Source organism: Mus pahari, chromosome 3 (assembly GCF_900095145.1).
Source record: "Mus pahari chromosome 3, PAHARI_EIJ_v1.1, whole genome shotgun sequence".
In the NCBI taxonomy this organism is placed as follows: domain Eukaryota; kingdom Metazoa; phylum Chordata; class Mammalia; order Rodentia; family Muridae; genus Mus; species Mus pahari.
In genome coordinates this window covers 90952708-90972177 of record NC_034592.1, presented here as the reverse complement: position 1 = coordinate 90972177, position 19470 = coordinate 90952708, and the positions used below count along the sequence as shown (strand labels likewise).

The 19470-nt window shown below is 44.8% G+C and overlaps 1 protein-coding gene across 3 annotated transcripts in view; it reads right to left on the bottom strand.

Moving 5' to 3' along the window:
• The window catches only part of Mpped2 (metallophosphoesterase domain containing 2), a 174235-nt gene that overhangs the window by 6213 nt on the left and 148552 nt on the right, over window positions 1-19470 (bottom strand). For all 3 annotated transcript variants that reach the window (XM_029536897.1, XM_029536898.1, XM_029536899.1), the window contains one exon: window positions 268-383. In XM_029536897.1, the coding sequence (XP_029392757.1) occupies window positions 268-383 (116 nt within the window). The remainder of the gene's footprint in view (window positions 1-267; window positions 384-19470) is intronic.

The following is a 19470-nucleotide window of genomic DNA, read 5'->3' as shown; positions in this document are numbered from 1 at the left end:
CCCCCCCCCCCCGACTTGACTAAATGAAAAAAAAAAACTTAATTTCATGAACACCTGTGAGGCTAGCAGAACTGCTGAGTTTAATTTCTATACTTTGGGTTTCTTTAAAGATACTGACTTTCTTTTTTGTATTCCTGGTTTTTTTGTTTGTTTGTTTGTTTGTTTGTTTTCCTGAAGGAAAATCATTACATTCCCGAAGCATTGCTTGCTAGGCTGCGGGAGGGGAGCATTCTGTATGACAAAAGCCCTACCTCTGCCGCTTCTTACCTAGAGGAGGTCCATGTGTCATGAGTATGTCGATGCCCTCAGGGATGAGGTTCCATTTGTCCAGCAGAGACTGGCCTCTGGGTAGGTTAAAGCCCCATCCATTAAACCACGGGGTCCTTTGGAAAGATAACACACATGGGTCAGGCCAGCAGAATGAGCCTCTGGACTGTCACATTTCTCGCGAGTATTCACCCACAGTTTGCGCTGCTCTCTTCTCCCTTTTGATGGTTGGCCCTGGCAGCGGGCTGCTTTTCTGTTAACTGCTTCAAAACCAATCCATTTGAAAGCAGGCATGGGGCCTATGGATTGTTCAACTAGAAAGGGGCATGGGAGCCACTACAGTGAAGCCTTTCCCAGCAGGCTTCTATCAAAACTGTGACAAAAGCTTTGTCTTCCCCTCAATCTCAGTGCTTCCCAAGATATCCAGCCCCGATCCAAAGTATTCCCAATCTCCCTTAGTGCCGCAGAGATAAGAAACACCAGCAGCACTTCTGACCCTCCCCCTGTCACTGTACAGGTTTGGTGCAGAGGTCCTTGAAAAAGTCTCTGACTAAAGGACACTTGGCTTTCCACTGTCCCCTGAAGTGTCCTGAGCAGCCTGGATGGAAGCTCTGAAAAGTCACCCAACGGAGGATTCTGGGAACACCTCAATCTTTCTGGAATTTGCTTCCAACAGCATCTTTGAGCATCTTCCCAGAGCTGCTTCTGCTTCAGGAGTGAGTTTCTGAAATGGAGACTATGTGAGGAAAGGAGTGGGGTTGTCTGTCTGTCTAACTGGCCCTGACAGTGCTTCATTTACGAATGTCCTGTTTGTTAGGGAGAGAGAGAACGGTTTTTCTTTGGAAATCCTGCTGCATCTACAAGGCATTTCCAATTGTCCTCATCCAAAACATTCAAGTTCTCTGAAAATGGCTGCTTTGTTCCGTAGGGAAATTGTGCTTTGCACCGAACACTTACAAAAGACAAGATGGACAATTTCCTGCTAGCATCCCACTTTCCTCTCCACTTAACCTGCCCCCACCTGCCAGTCTCAGTTGATCAAATGGACTGTGTACTCTTTTTTTGTTTGTTTGTTTGTTTGTTTTTTATCGAGACAGGGATTCTCTGTGTAGTCCTGGCTGTCCTGGAACTCACTCTGTAGACCAGGCTGGCCTCGAACTCAGAAATCCGCCTGCCTCTGCCTCCCAATTGCTGGGATTAAAGGCGTGCGCCACCACGCCCGGCCTGGACTGTGTACTCTTACTTGAAGACTGGCAAACTCTTACAATTACTGGGCAAACTAACAGGATTCCCTCAAGAACTCAAACTCAGAAACACTGACAGAACGTTCATTTGGTGGTGGACATGCACAGTCAATGTCATGGGTAGAAAGATGGTTATTGTAACCATTTCAAAACCTACATTTCTGGTGACAGTAGCCACCTTTTCTCCACGGTGAAGATAGAAAGTTCAAGAAAGAAGAGACTGAATCCAGCTAGAAAGTGGAGGAACCTAAAAAAAGCACCCAATTTACTTGGTACCCTCTTTCCAAGTCTCCTCATCATCTTCCTGGAGCCTGTGCCCAACAACTTGATAATAAAATGGTAACAATCATGAAGACAGCTGTTGTTCATTAGGTGTCTACATTGTCAAAGTTCTAGTCTAAGCATTTTATTGCATACTTCAACCTCACAATGTTCAGTGCTCCTGGGATAGATAGCATTACCATCCATTTTGCAAATGATGAAACTAAGTAAATGTAACTTGGACATAAAATAAGGCAATCTGGTTCCAACCAGATTTAACCATCATGCCAGTGCCTCTTTCTGTGCACTACCTGAATAACTTACTTGCCTTAGATAAACCACTTCTGGACTCTTTCAAGTTTGGCTGTGACTTGAAGACAAATGCCACCTCCATTTTTTTTTTTTTTTTTTTTTTTTTTTTTTTTTGGTTTTTGAGACAGGGTTTCTCTGTATATCCCTGGCTGTCCTGGAACTCACTTTGTAGACCANGAACTCACTTTGTAGACCAGGCTGGCCTCGAACTCAGAAATCCGCCTGCCTCTGCCTCCCAAGTGCTGGGATTAAAGGCGTGCGCCACCACGCCCGGCTGCCACCTCCATTTTATGGTTCCAAAATCAAGCTGTAACATGATGGGGTAGACAGGCACCTGCTGATTTGGCACACCCAGCTCTCTCCTTCCTCTGGTGACAATGACATATTTTCATTGGTAAGTTGCTCTCTCCCTGTCATAATCTGTTTCCAGTAAGGTCGATTCCCTTCTGAATCTTGGATGAAGCAACTTGCATTTGTCTGTACATAATCTGCCTGTAATTCATTTACAAATGTACATGCTGGGTGTCATTCCTGGGAGTTAGCCCTGCTAATGAGAAGGTCAAGTTACTCCTGGAATCTCAAGTCTCAAGCATTGGCTGGGAGATGCTTTAGCTATCCTTTAGTCTCTACTTGAGTATGAATCAATGACAAGGAAACCCAACATAGGAAAGAGAGGGCTTCAATGATGGCCTTAGACACATGGATTCAGCTGTATCTCACTTGACCTGGACTCCTCCTTGTTAGGTCCCTTCTTTTCATTAGCTTCTGTGAAGTTCCACTTCTTATAACTGAAAGCTCTACTAAATACAATGATTGTACTTGTATAAAAAATGAGCTGTGTGATCTGTCGTGGGCATTAGAGTTCCCTGCTAAAAGGTCCATGATCTTCTTACCTAGAACCTGTGAATATATCCTCCAGTGGCAAAGGTCGCTAATCTTAAAATAGGGACATAATCCTGGATTATATATGTGGGTCCAGTGTGACCAACCAAGGCCTCTGACAGTGGTCCTCTAAAGGGCAGTAGGAGTGAGCTGAGGGGAGCAATGAGAGACAACTAACTCAACCTGATATTGCTGCCTTTGAAGATGGAGGATGAAGTCTAGGAGGCTAGGGATGTCGGTGGCCTTGAAAAGTTAGATAATGGAAACTTAAAAAGTGAATCGTTGATGGAACATGGTGGCATATGCCTGCAATCCCAGAACTTGGCAGGCAGATCTCTGAGTTAGTGTCCAGTCTAAACTATATAGCCAGTTCCAGGATAGCCAGGGCGATCCTGTAAAATTCAGTAGGACTAGAGTCAGACTTTGATTAACACTGGCAAATATGACACATTTGTGTTCCTGTTGATTGGCTAAAAAAGCCATAAAACGAATCGGTATCTACCTTGTTTTAGCAGGCTGGGTGCTATAGGGCCCGTGAGTAGTTCTGGGCCTTACTTGGTATACAGCCTGTGCTCCATCAGAATTCTGTGAGAAAGCAATGTTCACTGTCCTATTCTTGATTAACTAGGAAGCCCCAGGCATCAGGTCTGGGAAGAAAGCCTGAGACTCTTCTAGAAAGGAACCCATCAGTCTTGTTCTCTTGTGGCCTCTAGCACGCTCACCGTCGGGTTCTTGCATATTTTCATTCAGGTCTTAAAAGGCAGAGCTCCCTGGCTTGGAAATGCCCACCCTTCTTCCTTTTACAGTGACCCTTGTCCAAGATTTGTCTTAAAAGGAAAAACAAAACAAAACAGAAAAACAACTACAGAACCCAGCGAAAACTCAGCATTTTGGCCGAAGAGAGACTAAAGAAAAAACATTAAGCAAAAACATCTGCTTTCCTAAATTTTGAAAACAAGCTTCTGGACCTTTGGTTCTTGTTTGGATGGAAAATAAAGACGAGTTTGAAAGGGTCTCAAGCACACCCAAGTTGTGGGGACAGCAAGGGGCTTCATTTTGCTGGAGACAGGCAGTTTTGAGCCCCAGGACACCCTAGGGACTTTCATAGTCAAAGGAACAGGAGTTCATTTTTCCAGTCTTTCCAATGTTCCTCTTGTAGCTTCTTCTCTTACAAGCCCGTAGTCCTACCCTCCTCTTCTCAGGAAGTGCTCTGTTTTATAAGCTTCCAGGGAAAGACTAGGCTGAACTCACGGTCTATAGATAACCCAAACTGTGTTTGCTTAATGTTAAGCTTGTGACAGAATGCAGAAGGGTCCAAGTTAAGGACAAAGTTTTAATGTGTCTGGCTTTTATTTGAACTCAAGCCCCTGTGTGTATAACAGTGAGCGGTTACGTTACAATGACAGGAACATTTATCAAGGCCCTGATATATTTTACACAGAGCCTTTATCTAGATTATTGGCTTTAATTCCTCACAGCACTCCTTAAGCATGCAGTCTCAGTCTATATTTAGATAGAAGCACACTATTAGTGATAGCAATTTATCAACATCTCCAGTGCTAGTATTGGTAGCTACCCTGTAACCCCAAATGGGCCAACTCCACTCTACGGTCTTCTGTTAAACAATAGTGACAAAAACCACCTTAAGTGATTTTAATGTGGAAGTCCCACAAATATAATGGAAAAATTAAAGGCATCTGCACCTGCATCAGCCTCTCAGTCGGAACGCTGGATGGTTCCAGAAGGTGGCATGGGACTGCCAGGTGGCTTAGGGAAAAATGGTGTGATGTTGTTGCTATTTTTCATTCATCTAAAGTTCCTGTCTCCTGCACATAAGGAAGGTCTTCACATACGGTGGTGGCAATAAGCCAGGGGGAAAAGCAGGCTGGTAATGTTTTCCAGAACCAGCCCAGCACAGGGAAAGAAGTGGGGCCTCTGGATGTTGGGAGACCTGGGTTCTAAATCTCATTCTGTCCTCAAATTCACTTGCTCATGTGGTCCTTGGGTAAAGGAAGGACCCTCAGCAGCCAGTCTCTTCATCCAAGGAATGAACAAATGAGGGAATTCAGTTATGGATTTCAAACTTGCTTTTTGGAATGTGGAAGTTTTCTGCAGAAGCCCAGTACACAGTGCAGGTGAACGCTGAGGCAGTCTGCCCAGAAAACAGGAAAGACGGACCCAAGGGTGGCTTCAGACTGCCACCTTGCCACCCAGGGCAGCTGGTGACACCTGGCACTTGAGCTTCCTATGATCTCACGCTCACAACATTATACTATTCTGTACCAATTACCCAGGTTCTGACTAATGTTGTGAATTATTCTCAGTGAACTGTCCAAATCTCCTGTGAGGGACCCAGTGCAGTGTGGGAGAAACGTCTGCGCAGACGAAAGGCGGGCGGGCTCTGTCAATGTCAGTGAATAACGCTCTATCCAGTTCAGTTTAAATTTGAAACATGAGACCCCAGCAGTGAGCCCATCAGAGTTTCACTGGAAAATATGCGCATAGCCAACCTCCAGAGAGCCACAATAGGTTTTGTTCTGCAGCAACAGGGGGCAAGAGGGGAAAAGAGGAGGGAGGAATCCAAGGAACAATGTCTAGTGCCTGGGCCAAGGACTTCATAATTAGCTGTGACTAACAAATACCACATGGGAACCAACTTGTAAGAAAAGGACAAAGCACCTTCATGCTAGTAGGCCAATCTGTGCCTGAAACCCGTCCCCTCCTGGGGAGGGATTAGAAAGGTCTGGAAGGAAGGGCAGCAATTCCATCTGCCTGAAACCACTGGACCTAAGACTCAAATGGACAGGAACTGGGGACGCTTTCAAGGCACCAATCAGACCTTGGGCTCTTGAATTACCAGCCTCTGTGGCTGGATGGCCAAGAGCAGCAGGAGTCAGGAGAGTTAACAGGCAGAACTAGTTGGAAACAACGTCAAGAGAAAAAAATAAAAAATAAAAAACGGGTCTTCTAGACAGAAGCAGGCTGAGATGAAATTGCTGCAAAGGTCATCTGTGTTTGCAGTACACAGCGCATCAGTGCAGGCAGATGGAGCTGCTACCCATAAATCCTAGGAGGCCTGGACAGAGAATGGCTGTTTACTCCCTCTGCAAACTTCAGAGTGGGCAGGGCCTGTCCTGGCAAAGCAGGATTTACAGACAGCAGAAACTGGAGGTCAGGTGAGCTGCTCTGGTTCCCAGCCCTGGTTTGGGTCACTGTTCACCCTCCATGCGCAGACCAAGAACTGGGCTGCCTATACCACAAAGACTGGGGATCCTAGGTGTCCAGGTCTGCGGAGTACTTCTGCAAGGCTTAGAAGCCCTGGGTGTGTCTCTCTTTCTTTTCCTTAGCCGCCCTGAGAGGTCAATGGATCCTGTAACACCCAGCTGTGGGACCTGGCAGGCTGGCCTCCTTACAGTTGTGAGAGCCCACAGGCTCTATAAAAGCCAGCCATACTTATTTGAGAGGCAGAGGTTAAGAGTGTGGATTATGGAGTCAAACAGGTCCACGTTCAAGTCCCACAACTGCCAATCAACTTCCTTGTCTTCTGTGAGTTTTCAGATTCCTCATCTTTGTAATAAAAAGTTATCTTCCAATGTCGATAAAAGAACTGTATGTAAAACCTTTGGCAGGACATAGTGCTAATTTGTAGTTTCTATTTATATATGATATATTAACAGTATATCTGTTTCTATAAATATCTACATGTGTAAATATGTGTACTCACAGAAAATTTGCTCAGGCTCTTTCTTCTTTCTAGAATTTCCAGCCAAGTACTCAACAAATCATAGAGCGCCCTGATCCAGAATGTTTTAAAGGTCCCCAGTGATCCAGCAAGCATTACTAGATGGCCAGACAGCCTGATCTCTTCCGGCTGATTACTTATTAACAGGCACTTCCTCAGCTCACGTTGTCGGAGTGGAAGGTTTTCCAGAAGACACTTGCTCGCTCACACATCCATGCACTCTCGCTCAGACAAGTCCCTGAACCACAGTGCACAGGGCAAAACGGTTCGTCAAGGCTGCTTAGCTGGCTGGCACAGGTGATTAGAGTTTGGCAAGATCTTCAATTGAGGAAGTTCAGAGTTGGGGGTATTCAGGGTTCTTGGAATATTTATAATAGAGGACTCAGAGAGGTTTTACTGGAGGAACTGACAAGCTGCTAATTAATGGTACCAGTGCTGCCTGGCACCTCCATTAGACCAAACTCAGAAAGTAGGGGCCAGTTTTCACATTTCTTTCCTAGACAGTGGCCCTTCGGAATCACAGTCCTCCTTCCTCAAGCCTGGCACTCCCTCTCCGACTGCACGTCATCCTAGGTCCAAGAGAAGCTAATTTAAGCACGGCTGGTGAAAAATCACCCCACACTCCACATGCCATAGAGCTGTCATGGTAATTCGTGATCTCCAGCTCACCTGATGGCTGAGCCTTCCCCTGCTTGCGAAGCTTCCCTGTCAGTTAGAAAGAGCAGTTTCCCTGACACCAGATGTGTCGTCCTAAATATCCAGATGAGAAGCTGTCCCCTTCTCCTCCTCCTGTGCTTTCTCCATCCCTGCCTTGCTTTTCCTAAGCTCTGAGTTTTGAGAAACCTGTTTCCTACATAAGTTCTTCCATTGGCTAGTCTGCAAGTTACTTTCCTGTGAAATTAAAAAAGATGTCTTGCTTTGGCCGACAGACTGACTTGAATCAGACCACACACACACACACACACACACACACACACACACACACACCCTTGTTAGCAGAGAGAGGGAAAACTTCTATCTCTCTACCCTGTGCAGCTGCTTGGACAGCCTGCCTCACCAGACACTGGCTCAGCTGCTCCAAAGGGCACTGCAGGCTTTTCTTCCGACAGCCGTCTTGTCCCAGCTCTTCACTAGGGCTTTGTAGTATCGTCTTTAGTCCAAAGGTGCTTGGGATGAAAAGATACTGTTTTGATAAAGGGCAGTCCTGGGTGACTAAAGTGGTCTGTGTGCTGTGTATGCAAAAGGATGAAATGGTACCAGGTAGTCCCCTGAGCCCCATGACCTACAGGTGGGGCTTCTTGAGCCAAAGGATCAGACACTGCGGTCTTTTCCAACACTGCTCGTGTCTTGTAACTAACTAGGAACAAGTATCAGATGCAAGCCTCTGTTACCATTGCCTTCCCCGACTGGAAAGGAGGCAGTGTGCCCAGAGTTTGCTTTAGGAATCTAGAAACGAGACATTATGACCCGTTTTCAAACATGGTTCCCTATGAATTATTAAAAATACTGTTACAGCGTCTGCACAGCTCACCCAAGCATCCTGGCCTTTAATCTTATAAAGTTCTGAGCAAGAAAAACAAACTGGGGAGATGGTTCAGCGGGTAAAAAAGCTTTGCATGAGGACCTGAGTTCAGTGCCCTACCACCCATATTAAAGCCAGGTGCGGTTGTGTGTCCCTGTAACCACAAAGCTGAGTGGGCTGGGCGTAGAGATAGGAAGACCACTGGGGCTCGTGATCCTACCCCCATGTCCACACACACACACACACACACACACACACACACACACACATATACACACATACACACATACACACATACACACACACACACACACACAGTCACACACACTCACCAGCATAGCAGAGAAAAGTCATTTTAGTTTCGTCATGTTTTCTGTCCCCCTCCATATGACTGAGAAGATGAAGTCCCCCATCATACCATGAGAGCCCGGCGGGGCACAGGATAGATCATAGCAAGACAGAGAGTACGTTTTGTGGGCAGGAGAGGAGTTGGACATGACCTGATGCTTATAGAAGTGTTACTTTGTAGCCAAGAAAATCAATGGTACCTTCAGCTAGAAGAGAGGTGTCCCCTGTTCAGGCTGTCACTATCACAAATGGTGCCTCGCACTGAGCAGCCAGGATGAGAACTGCATTTACTGCAACACCACCTCCCCCATTAAACCCTCCGTCCCCACCCCCTCAAGCAGGGAGGACACTGCAGCAAGAGCATCTAACACACACTCATAATAAAAAGGGTGGCTTAACTGGTCGAAAGAATGAGAGAAAACTCGCATTTTATCTTATAAGGAGGAAAATGGACAACATTTTATTATGATAAAGTAATTACAATACAAAGTGTCTTAGTCAGGGTTTCTATTCCTGCACAAACATCATGACCAAGAAGCAAGTTGAGAAGGAAAGGGTTTATTCAGCTTACACTTTCATACTGCTGTTCATCACCAAGGAAGTCAGGACTGGAACTCAAGCAGGTCAGGAAGCAGGAGCTGATGCAGAAGCCACAGAGGGATGTTCTTACTGGCTTGCCTCCCCTGGCTTGCTCAGCTTGCTTTCTTATAGAACCCAGGACTACCAACCCAGGAATGGCACTACCCACAGTGGGCCCTCCCACTCTTGATCACTAATTGAGAAAATGCCTTACAACTGGATCTCGTGGAGGCATTTCCCCAACTGAAACTCCTTTCTCTGTGATAATTCCAGCTGTGTCAAGTTGACACAAAACTAGCCAGTACACAAAAGTTGACCTTAATTGTGTTGGGCATAGTTGCGTTCTTTCTATTAAGTATATTCACAATGTGACTGTCTTTGCTATCCACCCTCAAACTCTGTACAGGTCATCAAATGACAGCTCCTATTAGCTCATTCCTCCAGCTCTTGGTAAACATCTTACACTTCTTGTCTACATGGTTGGGCATGATCTGGAAACCTCATATAAGTGAAAACAGATGACTATCTATTTGTGTCTGGCTTATTTCTCTTAGTGCAATGTTTTTATAACATACCAGGTGTCAGAAAGACACTCTGTTTGGGGCTGACTGATAGCCCATTGTTTCAGAATGCAGTAGTCATTGTTTACCTAAGATTTCAGACTGCCCCGAGCATACCCAGCACTAAGCCTGGCCACACAGAGACTTGGAAAGTGAATTCCAGTTACTTTCTTTGTGTAGTGCACACCTAGTGGCTTGGAAACCCAGTGAAGATGGCTTGGTGAGCCCCTAGGGCATCCACTGATCCACTGGGTACCTTTCGGTTTGGATGCCTGTTGTGAGCCATGTTCTAGCAAGCTAGGTGCTAGACAAAGGGAATTCAAAACAGCTTTCCTGAAGAACAACAGCCAGTTATTTCATATATAAAGGTGCTGTAGGAAGAATTCTCTGAACTCTGGCTGTCCTTTCTAGGCAATCTAAATTCAGAGAGCCTCCAGGAAACTCGGAATGACCCGAAAAAATAAGCTAGCAGTTCCTAAAATGGATAGGTTCCCAAATGAGAAGTGACCCAGGGAATGTTTGGTGGGACTGCAGAGAGGTCACTTTTCCCTTCAAATACTCCTAACATGCAGGTGGATGTAGCATCAGGAAACACAAAGCCATCTCCCAGAAGAGACCAAGCCAGGAGGCACTGTGAGTTACATGTCTGCCTGGTGCTAAGGAACAGAATGAACAGGACAGAGAAAAGAATTGGGAAGACTGCCAAGGACTTGGGCACAGGGCAGAGAACACCTGCGCTCCCCCCTCTCCGCCACCCCCGCCCGCCCTGCTTACCTGCAGACATTTGAGAGCCAAGCAAGCAGAGCCTGCTTTACTCAAGTTTTAAAGAGTAGGAGGGAGAGAGAGGTGAGCTCAGGGTCAGCTGGATTTTGTCTTGTTACAGAGCAAACCCTCAGAGACCGATTGTAGTGAGTACAGGAAGACCAATGAAGTCTCTGCTCCAAACAGACGAGCTCATCGTACAGTAGAGGAGAGAGCAATAGAGAATAGTGCCATGAGGGTTAGTAGAGGGAGGGTGGTACCAAAGAGGAGAGTATAATGGATGCTGCAATAGAGGATGGCGCAATAGAGGGCTGTATGATACAGGATAGCGTGATAGCATGTAGTAGGTGGAGGCTGGCATCATAGAGAGAATGTGATGGAGGACTATACAGGTAGGGCTGGTACAGTAGAGAACACAGGATGGCACAGTAGAGGCTGGTATGGTAAAGGATGGCACAATAGAGGACAGAATACCACTTTACTGTGCTTGGTTTAGTTCAGAGTGTGTATGTATCTCACATTTATGTTGCTAACGATGCTTTCTTTAACATACTATTTAATGTTCTGGGGCACAAAGGGGATACAGTGTGTGTGTGTGTGTGTGTGTGTGCGCGTGTGGTGGGGGATTCACTCGTAGAGAGCCCATCACCTGAAAAGGAAACCCCAGAGGAATGACTGACAGGTGGTTGTGAAAGCCCAGAGCAGCCTGAAGCTGAGGAGGTAGACCGGAAGCTTAGCAGGTTCAGTGGGCTCACCACTGTAGTCCCGGCCCCCTAGCCCAGAGCAATTCACCTGAATGAAGAGTGAGTCTTCTGAGGAGTTTCTGACTTCATGAGAGAAATGTATATTCCTTGATGGTCAGTGGAAACCCAAAGTGTTGTCTTTTAGTATATCAGTATAAACTCAAAATATCTTGTAAAAAAATTAAATCCACCATGCCAAATAGCTGTCTTAGGGTGAGAGCTTAATGGGTGATTGCACTGCTTTCTAATGACTCTGGGTATATTCCCATAGCTGATCTGTTTTTCAGTCTGTAAAATGGGTATGTTAACACCTAACCCACAGGTCTGTTGTGAGGTTTAAATATGACTCTATTCGAAACTCACTTATAACAATCTTCCCTCTAATTAAGAACTAGAGGCTAGTGCCTGCGATAATGGCCATTAGCATCATTTAACTGTTAGCGTTGCTGCATCCTTAGCTTTGGTTGCTACTGTACATTCTTTATGTCGCCAGGAAGTTTATCTCTTCTGTCCTCTTCAAGCTTGGGAAAGGTTGAGCAGACACATCCCAAAGCAATGGAGTCAGGCTTTAACACAGGCGGGCCAACTTTAGAATACACAGAAAGACAAAGGCTTGGGTGTTAGAAGATGAGACTTCTAGTTTTGACTCTTCAAAGCCACATGAGCAAGTACCCTCTGGAATTCACTTTCTCCTGAATCATGAAACAGGGGTCACCATTCCTGTGAAACTTGCCAGATTGTCAAGCAAATGCTGGTATAAGCAAGTCGCAAATAAAACAAAAGACGAAGTGCCTTCTCATTCCCAGGTCGCCGTTTGTCCTTGAGCTCTATTTCTGCTGCTTCGAGGCTCAGAGGAATCGGAGTAAGTTACAAATAGGTCAGATGGAAGTTAAAGTGCCGCCGATCCCTGTTTATCTAACATTTTGGCTCTAAAAAACTAGTTTCAGTGCAGAGTGATTTAGTGAAGTGACGAAGCCCCGACTGCGCACAGTCCGAGGGATGAGTGGAAAGCTTACGCGGGCCCTTCAATTCAGAGGTGAAGGCAGGCAGGCACACAGGCTGGGTGTCTCCCTCACCCCATGCCAGCCAACCATGTATTATTAATTGGGCTCAACAAACATTACAAGCATCTTCCACTGTGAAACTCTGGCAAGGCGCTCTGGGGAGAGCTAAGCACAAAGAGAGGCACCATCCCAGCCTTCACCACCATGCCATCTGGTTGGGATAACAAGATAGTTACAGGCCAAACAGACCCCCTCTCTCTGCCCATTAAATTTTCACTGCGCCCTCAAGGCTCCGGTCATCATTATATTTTCCTCAAGAAGCTTTCTCTAATCCCCTCAGCCTTTTGTCTAATCCTCGTGCATACATGAACTTTAGCATACTTTACATTCTCTCTGACATGTGTATGTGTGCTTGCCTTTACTCTTAAAGGCATTTTAGTCAAAGTTTGGTTAAGCATCTCTACTCCGGAAGATTGTAAGCCATTTTTTGATTCATCTTGGTGTACCCTAAGATTTTGGAAAATGAGTGACTTGAAACAGATATCAAGGAAATATTCCCAATAATGAAAAAAAAATTACCAGGATAATTAGAATAAATCCTAAAGGGAGTGATCCAGATAATACTCTGATTGGAGGACAGGATGGGGCAAGATGCAGGAAGGCTGGGTGTTTAAAACTGAAAGGCTCTTTTAAAAGACTAGATAATAAATGTATAAATAGATACATTTAAATAAATTTATAGCTAAATACATTTAAAATATATTATAGTATATATATATATATGTACATAATGCACATGTATAACCCACATATATATGTATATATATTTTAATAGGCCAATGCTGCCTAATATGACAGCCTCTACTAAGTACTGAGCACACAGGCATGAGGTTAGTCTCAACTAAGATATGCTAACTTTGAAACATGCACCACATTTTGGATACTTCATAGAAAAAAACTTCTAAAAACCTTTGTAGTAAATACATGTAAAATAATAATATTCGTGAAAACTTGGTTAAACGAAACACATTAAAATGAAATTTATTTTTTTCTTTCTAAAAACCTTTGTAGTAAACACATATAAAAAAATAATATTGTGGATAACAATGAAACTATTCCTGAATCATGAAACAGGATTGGTTAAATATTGGTTAGATGAAACTTTTGAAATGAATTTTATTCTTTTTCCTTTTTTGAAATGACCACCTTAAATACTTTCACAGTATGTGGTTCACATTTTATTTAAATTGGACGGTGGGAGCTGGATGGCTTGCTGCTCCTCTGAGGGACCTGAGGTTGGTTCCTAGCACCCACGTCACAAAGCTCACAACAGCTCTTCTGTAAATCTAGACTCAGGGGATCTAAGACCCTCTTCTGGCTACCACAGGCACCCACATAATGTAGCACACTCGCAACACATTAAAATAAAATAAATAAGAGCCGGGCCGTGGTGGCGCACGCCTTTAATCCCAGCACTCGGGAGGCAGAGGCAGGCGGATTTCTGAGTTCTAGGCCAGCCTGGTCTACAGAGTGAGTTCCAGGACAGCCAGGGCTATAAAGAGAAACCCTGTCTCAAAATAAAATAAAATAAAATAAATCATAGAAAAAGGAAAACAAACAGATTGGGCAGTGCACCACAAGCTTTATACATGGCTTATATTATGACCCAGTGATCTCTAATCAGAAATAATATGCTAAGGAAATAATCCAGGATCAAATAAAAATGCTGTGCATAAAGCTGTTCACTACAAATATTATTTATAAGAGCAAAATAAATGGAAGCAATTATATCCTTTAGACTGCATTAAAAAATGGTCAAGAAAATTACCATTATTGAAATATGCAATAAGATGTTCTACACAAAGATAAATTATAGTGAGGTAACAAACACAAGCATTCTTAGGACAAAATGTGGCTTGAACTACCTGCCCTCCATACACTGAACAGAGTGCCCATATCTACATACAGCCTACATGGATGCAGGCCCTGGCCTCTGATACATCTCCCGAATGACTGCCACATCCCAGGCCCCGTATTAAGAGAGATCTGAATTTGAGGTGAAGAGAGAATGGGGAGCCATCCAGAAAAACAGACAGCTGTGAGTAAAAACAGAAACACTTATGGGGTATGACAGACACCCGAGAGAGGCCAGACCTAGGCTCTCCTGGGCTAACCAATGGATGGAGATAATGTGAAGAAATAAAAAAGAGCCATTCTTTTGAGGATGAGGATAGAAGGTTTGCCTTAGACTCCCAAACTCTCTTGGGCTACTATCAGAACAGACTGTCACAAACTTCAGTCTCCTTGAGCCTCTGTCACTGACCTCTGCATTGTTCCCGCAGTGCTGGCTCCAGGAGTAACCAGGGAATTCTAGGCTGGAGCTCTGGACCTGAAGCTGAACCACCTTCAATATTTCCAGAAGTGTGAGCTTTGACAATTTGCTATGCCTTTCAAAACCTCAGCTTCCCCATCTGCAAGATGGGCACAGTGTCTACCTCTTTGATATGTTACTGAGGAAATTAAAACAAATAAGCCACATGAAGGTTTTTTAATAGAATGACTCACAGTAAGAGCTGTTTCGTTGTTACTGCTGTTACTACAGTGTTTAGAGAAACAGCATGGCACATCACTGATCAGAAAGATTAAGTGACAGGGTGCAGCCTGCCTGCCCCCTGCTCTGCCCTTGACTGGCATAGAGTCACTTACATTCAGCTTCTAGAGTATTTTATAGCCATTGAATTTACTCAACCAAGGTTTCATTTTCATTTTTAATGCCTTAAAGGATGATGAAATTATAAATGTTCTATATAATGTCATCGTGAAATAATTTAACCAGAAAAATTATTTAAATTCACTATCTTTTCACTCTGAAGCATAACTCATGAAAGTAACTCTCATTTCAAATTTCACCCTTTTTTTTTTAAATCCCACTGTGCTGCTCATTTAGTTTCAATCTACTCAGAAAATTAAGCACAACGTATCAATTTCTGGGTAGCCTTTCATTAGCCAAAAGCAAAACCAGGCCAATGCTTCGAGGTGTTTTAGAACTGCTGATGGATTGAAGCAATCTTACAAACACAAACGTTTCCTTTTTCTGATACTCAGGCCTATTCATTCTGATTTCTAAGCCAGTTGGCATGAAAATGGTTTTTCTGTTTCATAAATAGAATATTTTTTCAGGGTTTTCTAGAGGTGTCTGCTAAAAATAAACAGGGCTCTAGTTTATTTCTTTATAGCTTTCAAAACCAAAACAAACTAAAATACCAGGGCGTAACTGAATGTGCTGTATTTAAGTTTTGAAAGGTATCTTTATGTGAGTAAGGTTTAAGTTCTTGGAATGCAATTCTGCAGAAATTAGATTTCACACAGGCTTTCCTATGTGAAGTAAGAACATCATGGTGCTGGCTTTGTTTCTTGGGGGCCTCAGAATGAATGCAACTGAGCTCGGCTGTCCCTTCACTGAAAAATACATGTTTTCTTTTTCATGACAATTACTATGAAAAATACAATAATAATCTTGATACATAAACCCTCAGTTATTTGCTCACAAACTGATGGCATTAGAGTGAAGAGGAACCCACTGCTCCTGCCCCACATTGGGAACTATATGAAGTTATTGTTAGGTTGCTGGGTTGCAAGGTAAATGTCATAACTCAGCAACAACTCCAGGCTCCCATTCCAGCTCCAAGGAGCCGCTTGGCTTAGATGACAACCCACAGGCCAGGACAGCAAAGCAAAGGTGGGAAATGGCCTTGGGTTTTTAGGTCTAGAAACTAGGCCAGGCGCCTCCTTGCACGGGTAGCACACGTGTTCCCAGGGTGTAAATCAGTGGTGAATGGGGCATGAACACACAGTAGGGTGAGGTAATAGGCTTCTTGGTGCACTGTCACATGGCAGTACTGCCACACTGACACATTACATCTGATGTCCCGAGACTGTTCTGGATCTTAAAGGATTCTATGGTAAAGTAAGTCTGAGAGACTCAGTCAGTGGCTTTCAGCTCCAGGCTGTATGCAGAAAGGGAAAGCTACCACACAGACTCTTCCTCCCGCAGGAAGAAACCTGCTCAACCTGATCTATCTGAACGTGGTCCAAACAATCAGGACTCTATAAGCCCTGCCCTGCTCTTAAAATAACGTCTGCTCTTATTCCGTGGTGTTTATGTAAAGCTGGCGGAGTGCCGAGTCCTGTTCTGAGCACAGGATCCCAGTTGACACAGAGAACTTACAGTAGACACGAAGTTTCACTTTACAGAGAAGAAAACTGAGGCAACAGATGATGAAAGGTTCCCAAGGTCAAACCCAGGTCAATGCTTACCCTCCATGCCAAAACAAACCGGAGTCAGGCAGGCACAATCTCTCTCTCGGCCTTAGTTTAGGAAGTTTAGCCCAAAGAGTAGCCCTGCCTACTCCACGTGGGTCCCCTCCTCGTTCTCTTCTCACATTGCTCCCTCCTCATGCCCCAAGCTAAACCTGGAAATTTCCAAGACTTAAAAGTTTTCTCCTTTTGCACTAGAGAGTGACAAATTGGAAGGGCTTTGCAGAAGATGCAGGTCCACTTGTCCTGGGGAATATGTTTTCTATTGCCATTATAACAACGCTGAACGAGTGGAGGGGCTTGAAATAATACAGCTGGTTTATCTGGCAGTTCTTGATACTCCCAGAGCAGCCTGCTTCTGGGGGCTTGAGGAGGAAGTCACTTTCTCCCCTACTTCCAGAAAAAGAACCGGGGGCTCCCTGGTCCAGCCTCCCTCCTACCTTGTTCTCACAGTTCCGTTTCTCACTTTGACCCTCCTGTCCCCCTCCAACTAGGATCTTGTGATCACACAGGCTCACCCAAATAATCCAGGACGGGCTTCCTGTCTCCTGTAGCTTAACTGAACCACGTTGGCAAATCTCCTTTGCCAAGGGAGGGGATGTTCGCAGGCTTCAGGGATGGGAATGCGGCTATCCTAGAAAACGACCACCGTTCTGCCTCCCACAGCAGCACTGGGTTGTGGGAGATGAAAAGGAGGAGGGCCTGGAGTTGGCCAGCAATGGGGGAGAGGAGATGGTCAAGGAGGAGGGCCTGGGGTTGGCCAGCAGTGGGAGAGAGGAGAGATGGTCATGCTTCTGGGGCACCCAGCTAACACTGCAGGGGGTGTCCCCTTCCTCACCTGTTCCTATCGCCATCACAGATCAGCTGCCATCTGCATGCAAGCGTGAGGTAGAACAGGAGGCACGTTACCCTTCTCCAGCATTTACCACTGGGGCTGTAAGTCCATGCTGGGAACACCCAAGCTCTTTACCGCTATGATTTATCACCGGAACTAATTATTTTTCCTTGAAGACGGTGGGGAATTTAAGAGTTATATCACACTTGTATTAATGTGAGCAAGGTTTGTTTGAAATCAGAATTCCTTAAATCAGTTTGGTTCTCAGAGTGCACTCCCTGATAACTCAACCTAGTGCTGACAGTAACATGACAAATACCTATCCAGGACTCAGCATCCGGAACCCAGAACAATCTCAGTGACATCACCCGTCCACCCTGCTGTCGCTCATGGCCATCCCAGTCGCCTCCAGGGTGCTCTGAACATCTGAGCAGTGAGAAATGGGATGCTTATGGGTCTTGATGGGAAACATCTACTTGACTGGCAAAGCTGGGTTCATACTTGCGCTTGTGTCTAGAGCCCAGCGTCAGCTTGCTACTTCTCTGCTGACCGTGCTACCACGGAACCTTGCAGGCCACCAGGGTAGGTCAGATTTAGGAGGTGAGTCAGAGCTAGGGTGAGCTGTGAGCAAACTCCTCAGGAAAGCTTATCTGTGGGCTTCTGAAGTTACTAATTTTACAGAGGATAAATTTCTGCTGCTTCTGTGGTTGGTGCAGAGGTTTTGATGAGGGGAACAGAAGTTTGCCCTCCGATTCCTGGGTTATTCCGTCTCTGTGCCCTGGTTCTCTCCATTCACCCTTCCCTTCTATTTGATGACCCACACTCGCAGCGTGAAAGGGCCACAGATTACCTAGTCAAACAATTCCTCCTCCTTTTCTATTTGAGACAGGGTTTCATGAGAACCAGGCTAGCCTTGAACTCACTATGTATCTGAAAGTAACTTTGGATCTTTCATATTTCTGCCTGTTCCTGCCAGGTGCTGGGATTATACACATGTACCACACAAGTACAGACCATGCTTATGCAGTGCAGGGGATCAAACTCAGGGGCTCCTGTGGGCTAGGAAAGCTTGCTACCAATTGAGCTACAACTGCAGTCCCCCCAAACGTTATTCTTTCAGCTTTTTATTGAAAATTTTAACAATTAATATTATGTACTTTATTATAAAAATTTGAAAGTAGGAAAAAAAAAAAGAAAAGAAATAACCAGACCTGAAACCTATGCTCTGTGATAAATGTCTACACATTTAGAATAGCCATTCTGACCCACGAAGTGTCACACTGGATGTTACACTTACACTATTGTGGTGGTTTGAATATGCTTGGCCCAGGAAGGGCACTATTTGGAGGTGTGACCTTGTTGGAATAGGTGGGTCCCTGTGGGTGTGGGCTTTAAGACCTTTGTCCTAGCAGCCTGGAAACCAGTCTTCTCCTGGCAGTCTTCAGATGAAGATATAGAACTCTCAGTTCCTCATGCACCATGCATGCCTGGATGCTGCCGTGCTCCCATCTTGATGATACTGGACAGAACCTCTGAACCTGTGAGCCAGCTCCAACTAAACACTGTTTTTGTTGGAGTTGCCTTGGTCATGAGGTCTGTTTACAGCAGTAAAGCCCTCACTGAGACAGACATCGAATGTATTTTTAGCATTTAACCAACACCCAAAGTGAAAAATCCAAAGGAGATTCAGAACTAGAAAGAACAACTAGCATGAAATCAAATACACACGTGAGCACAGTACAACATGTAAAAAAGAGAGCAAGAAAAGAAAAATATCAGGGGACAGGAAAGGGCTGAATGCCAGAAGTGGACAGGAGCGATAAAGGTGACTCCTTAAAAACTTAAAATGGACAGTGTCAAAACTGGTGACTTGCAACATTTTCAAGAAACGGGAAATTCTAAAGGAACTTTTCTGGCCTTATCTTAAGCAGGAAATTGAGCCAGTGGCAGTGAAATTTAACTACAGTGGCCACTCACTTGGAAAAATAGTTAATGGAGATTCTAAATCTATGCTGCCTCTGTGGGTTCTGGCTAAGCAAACCAGAGCAAGGGGGGGAGGGAGAGGGAGAGGGAGAGGGAGAGGGAGAGGGAG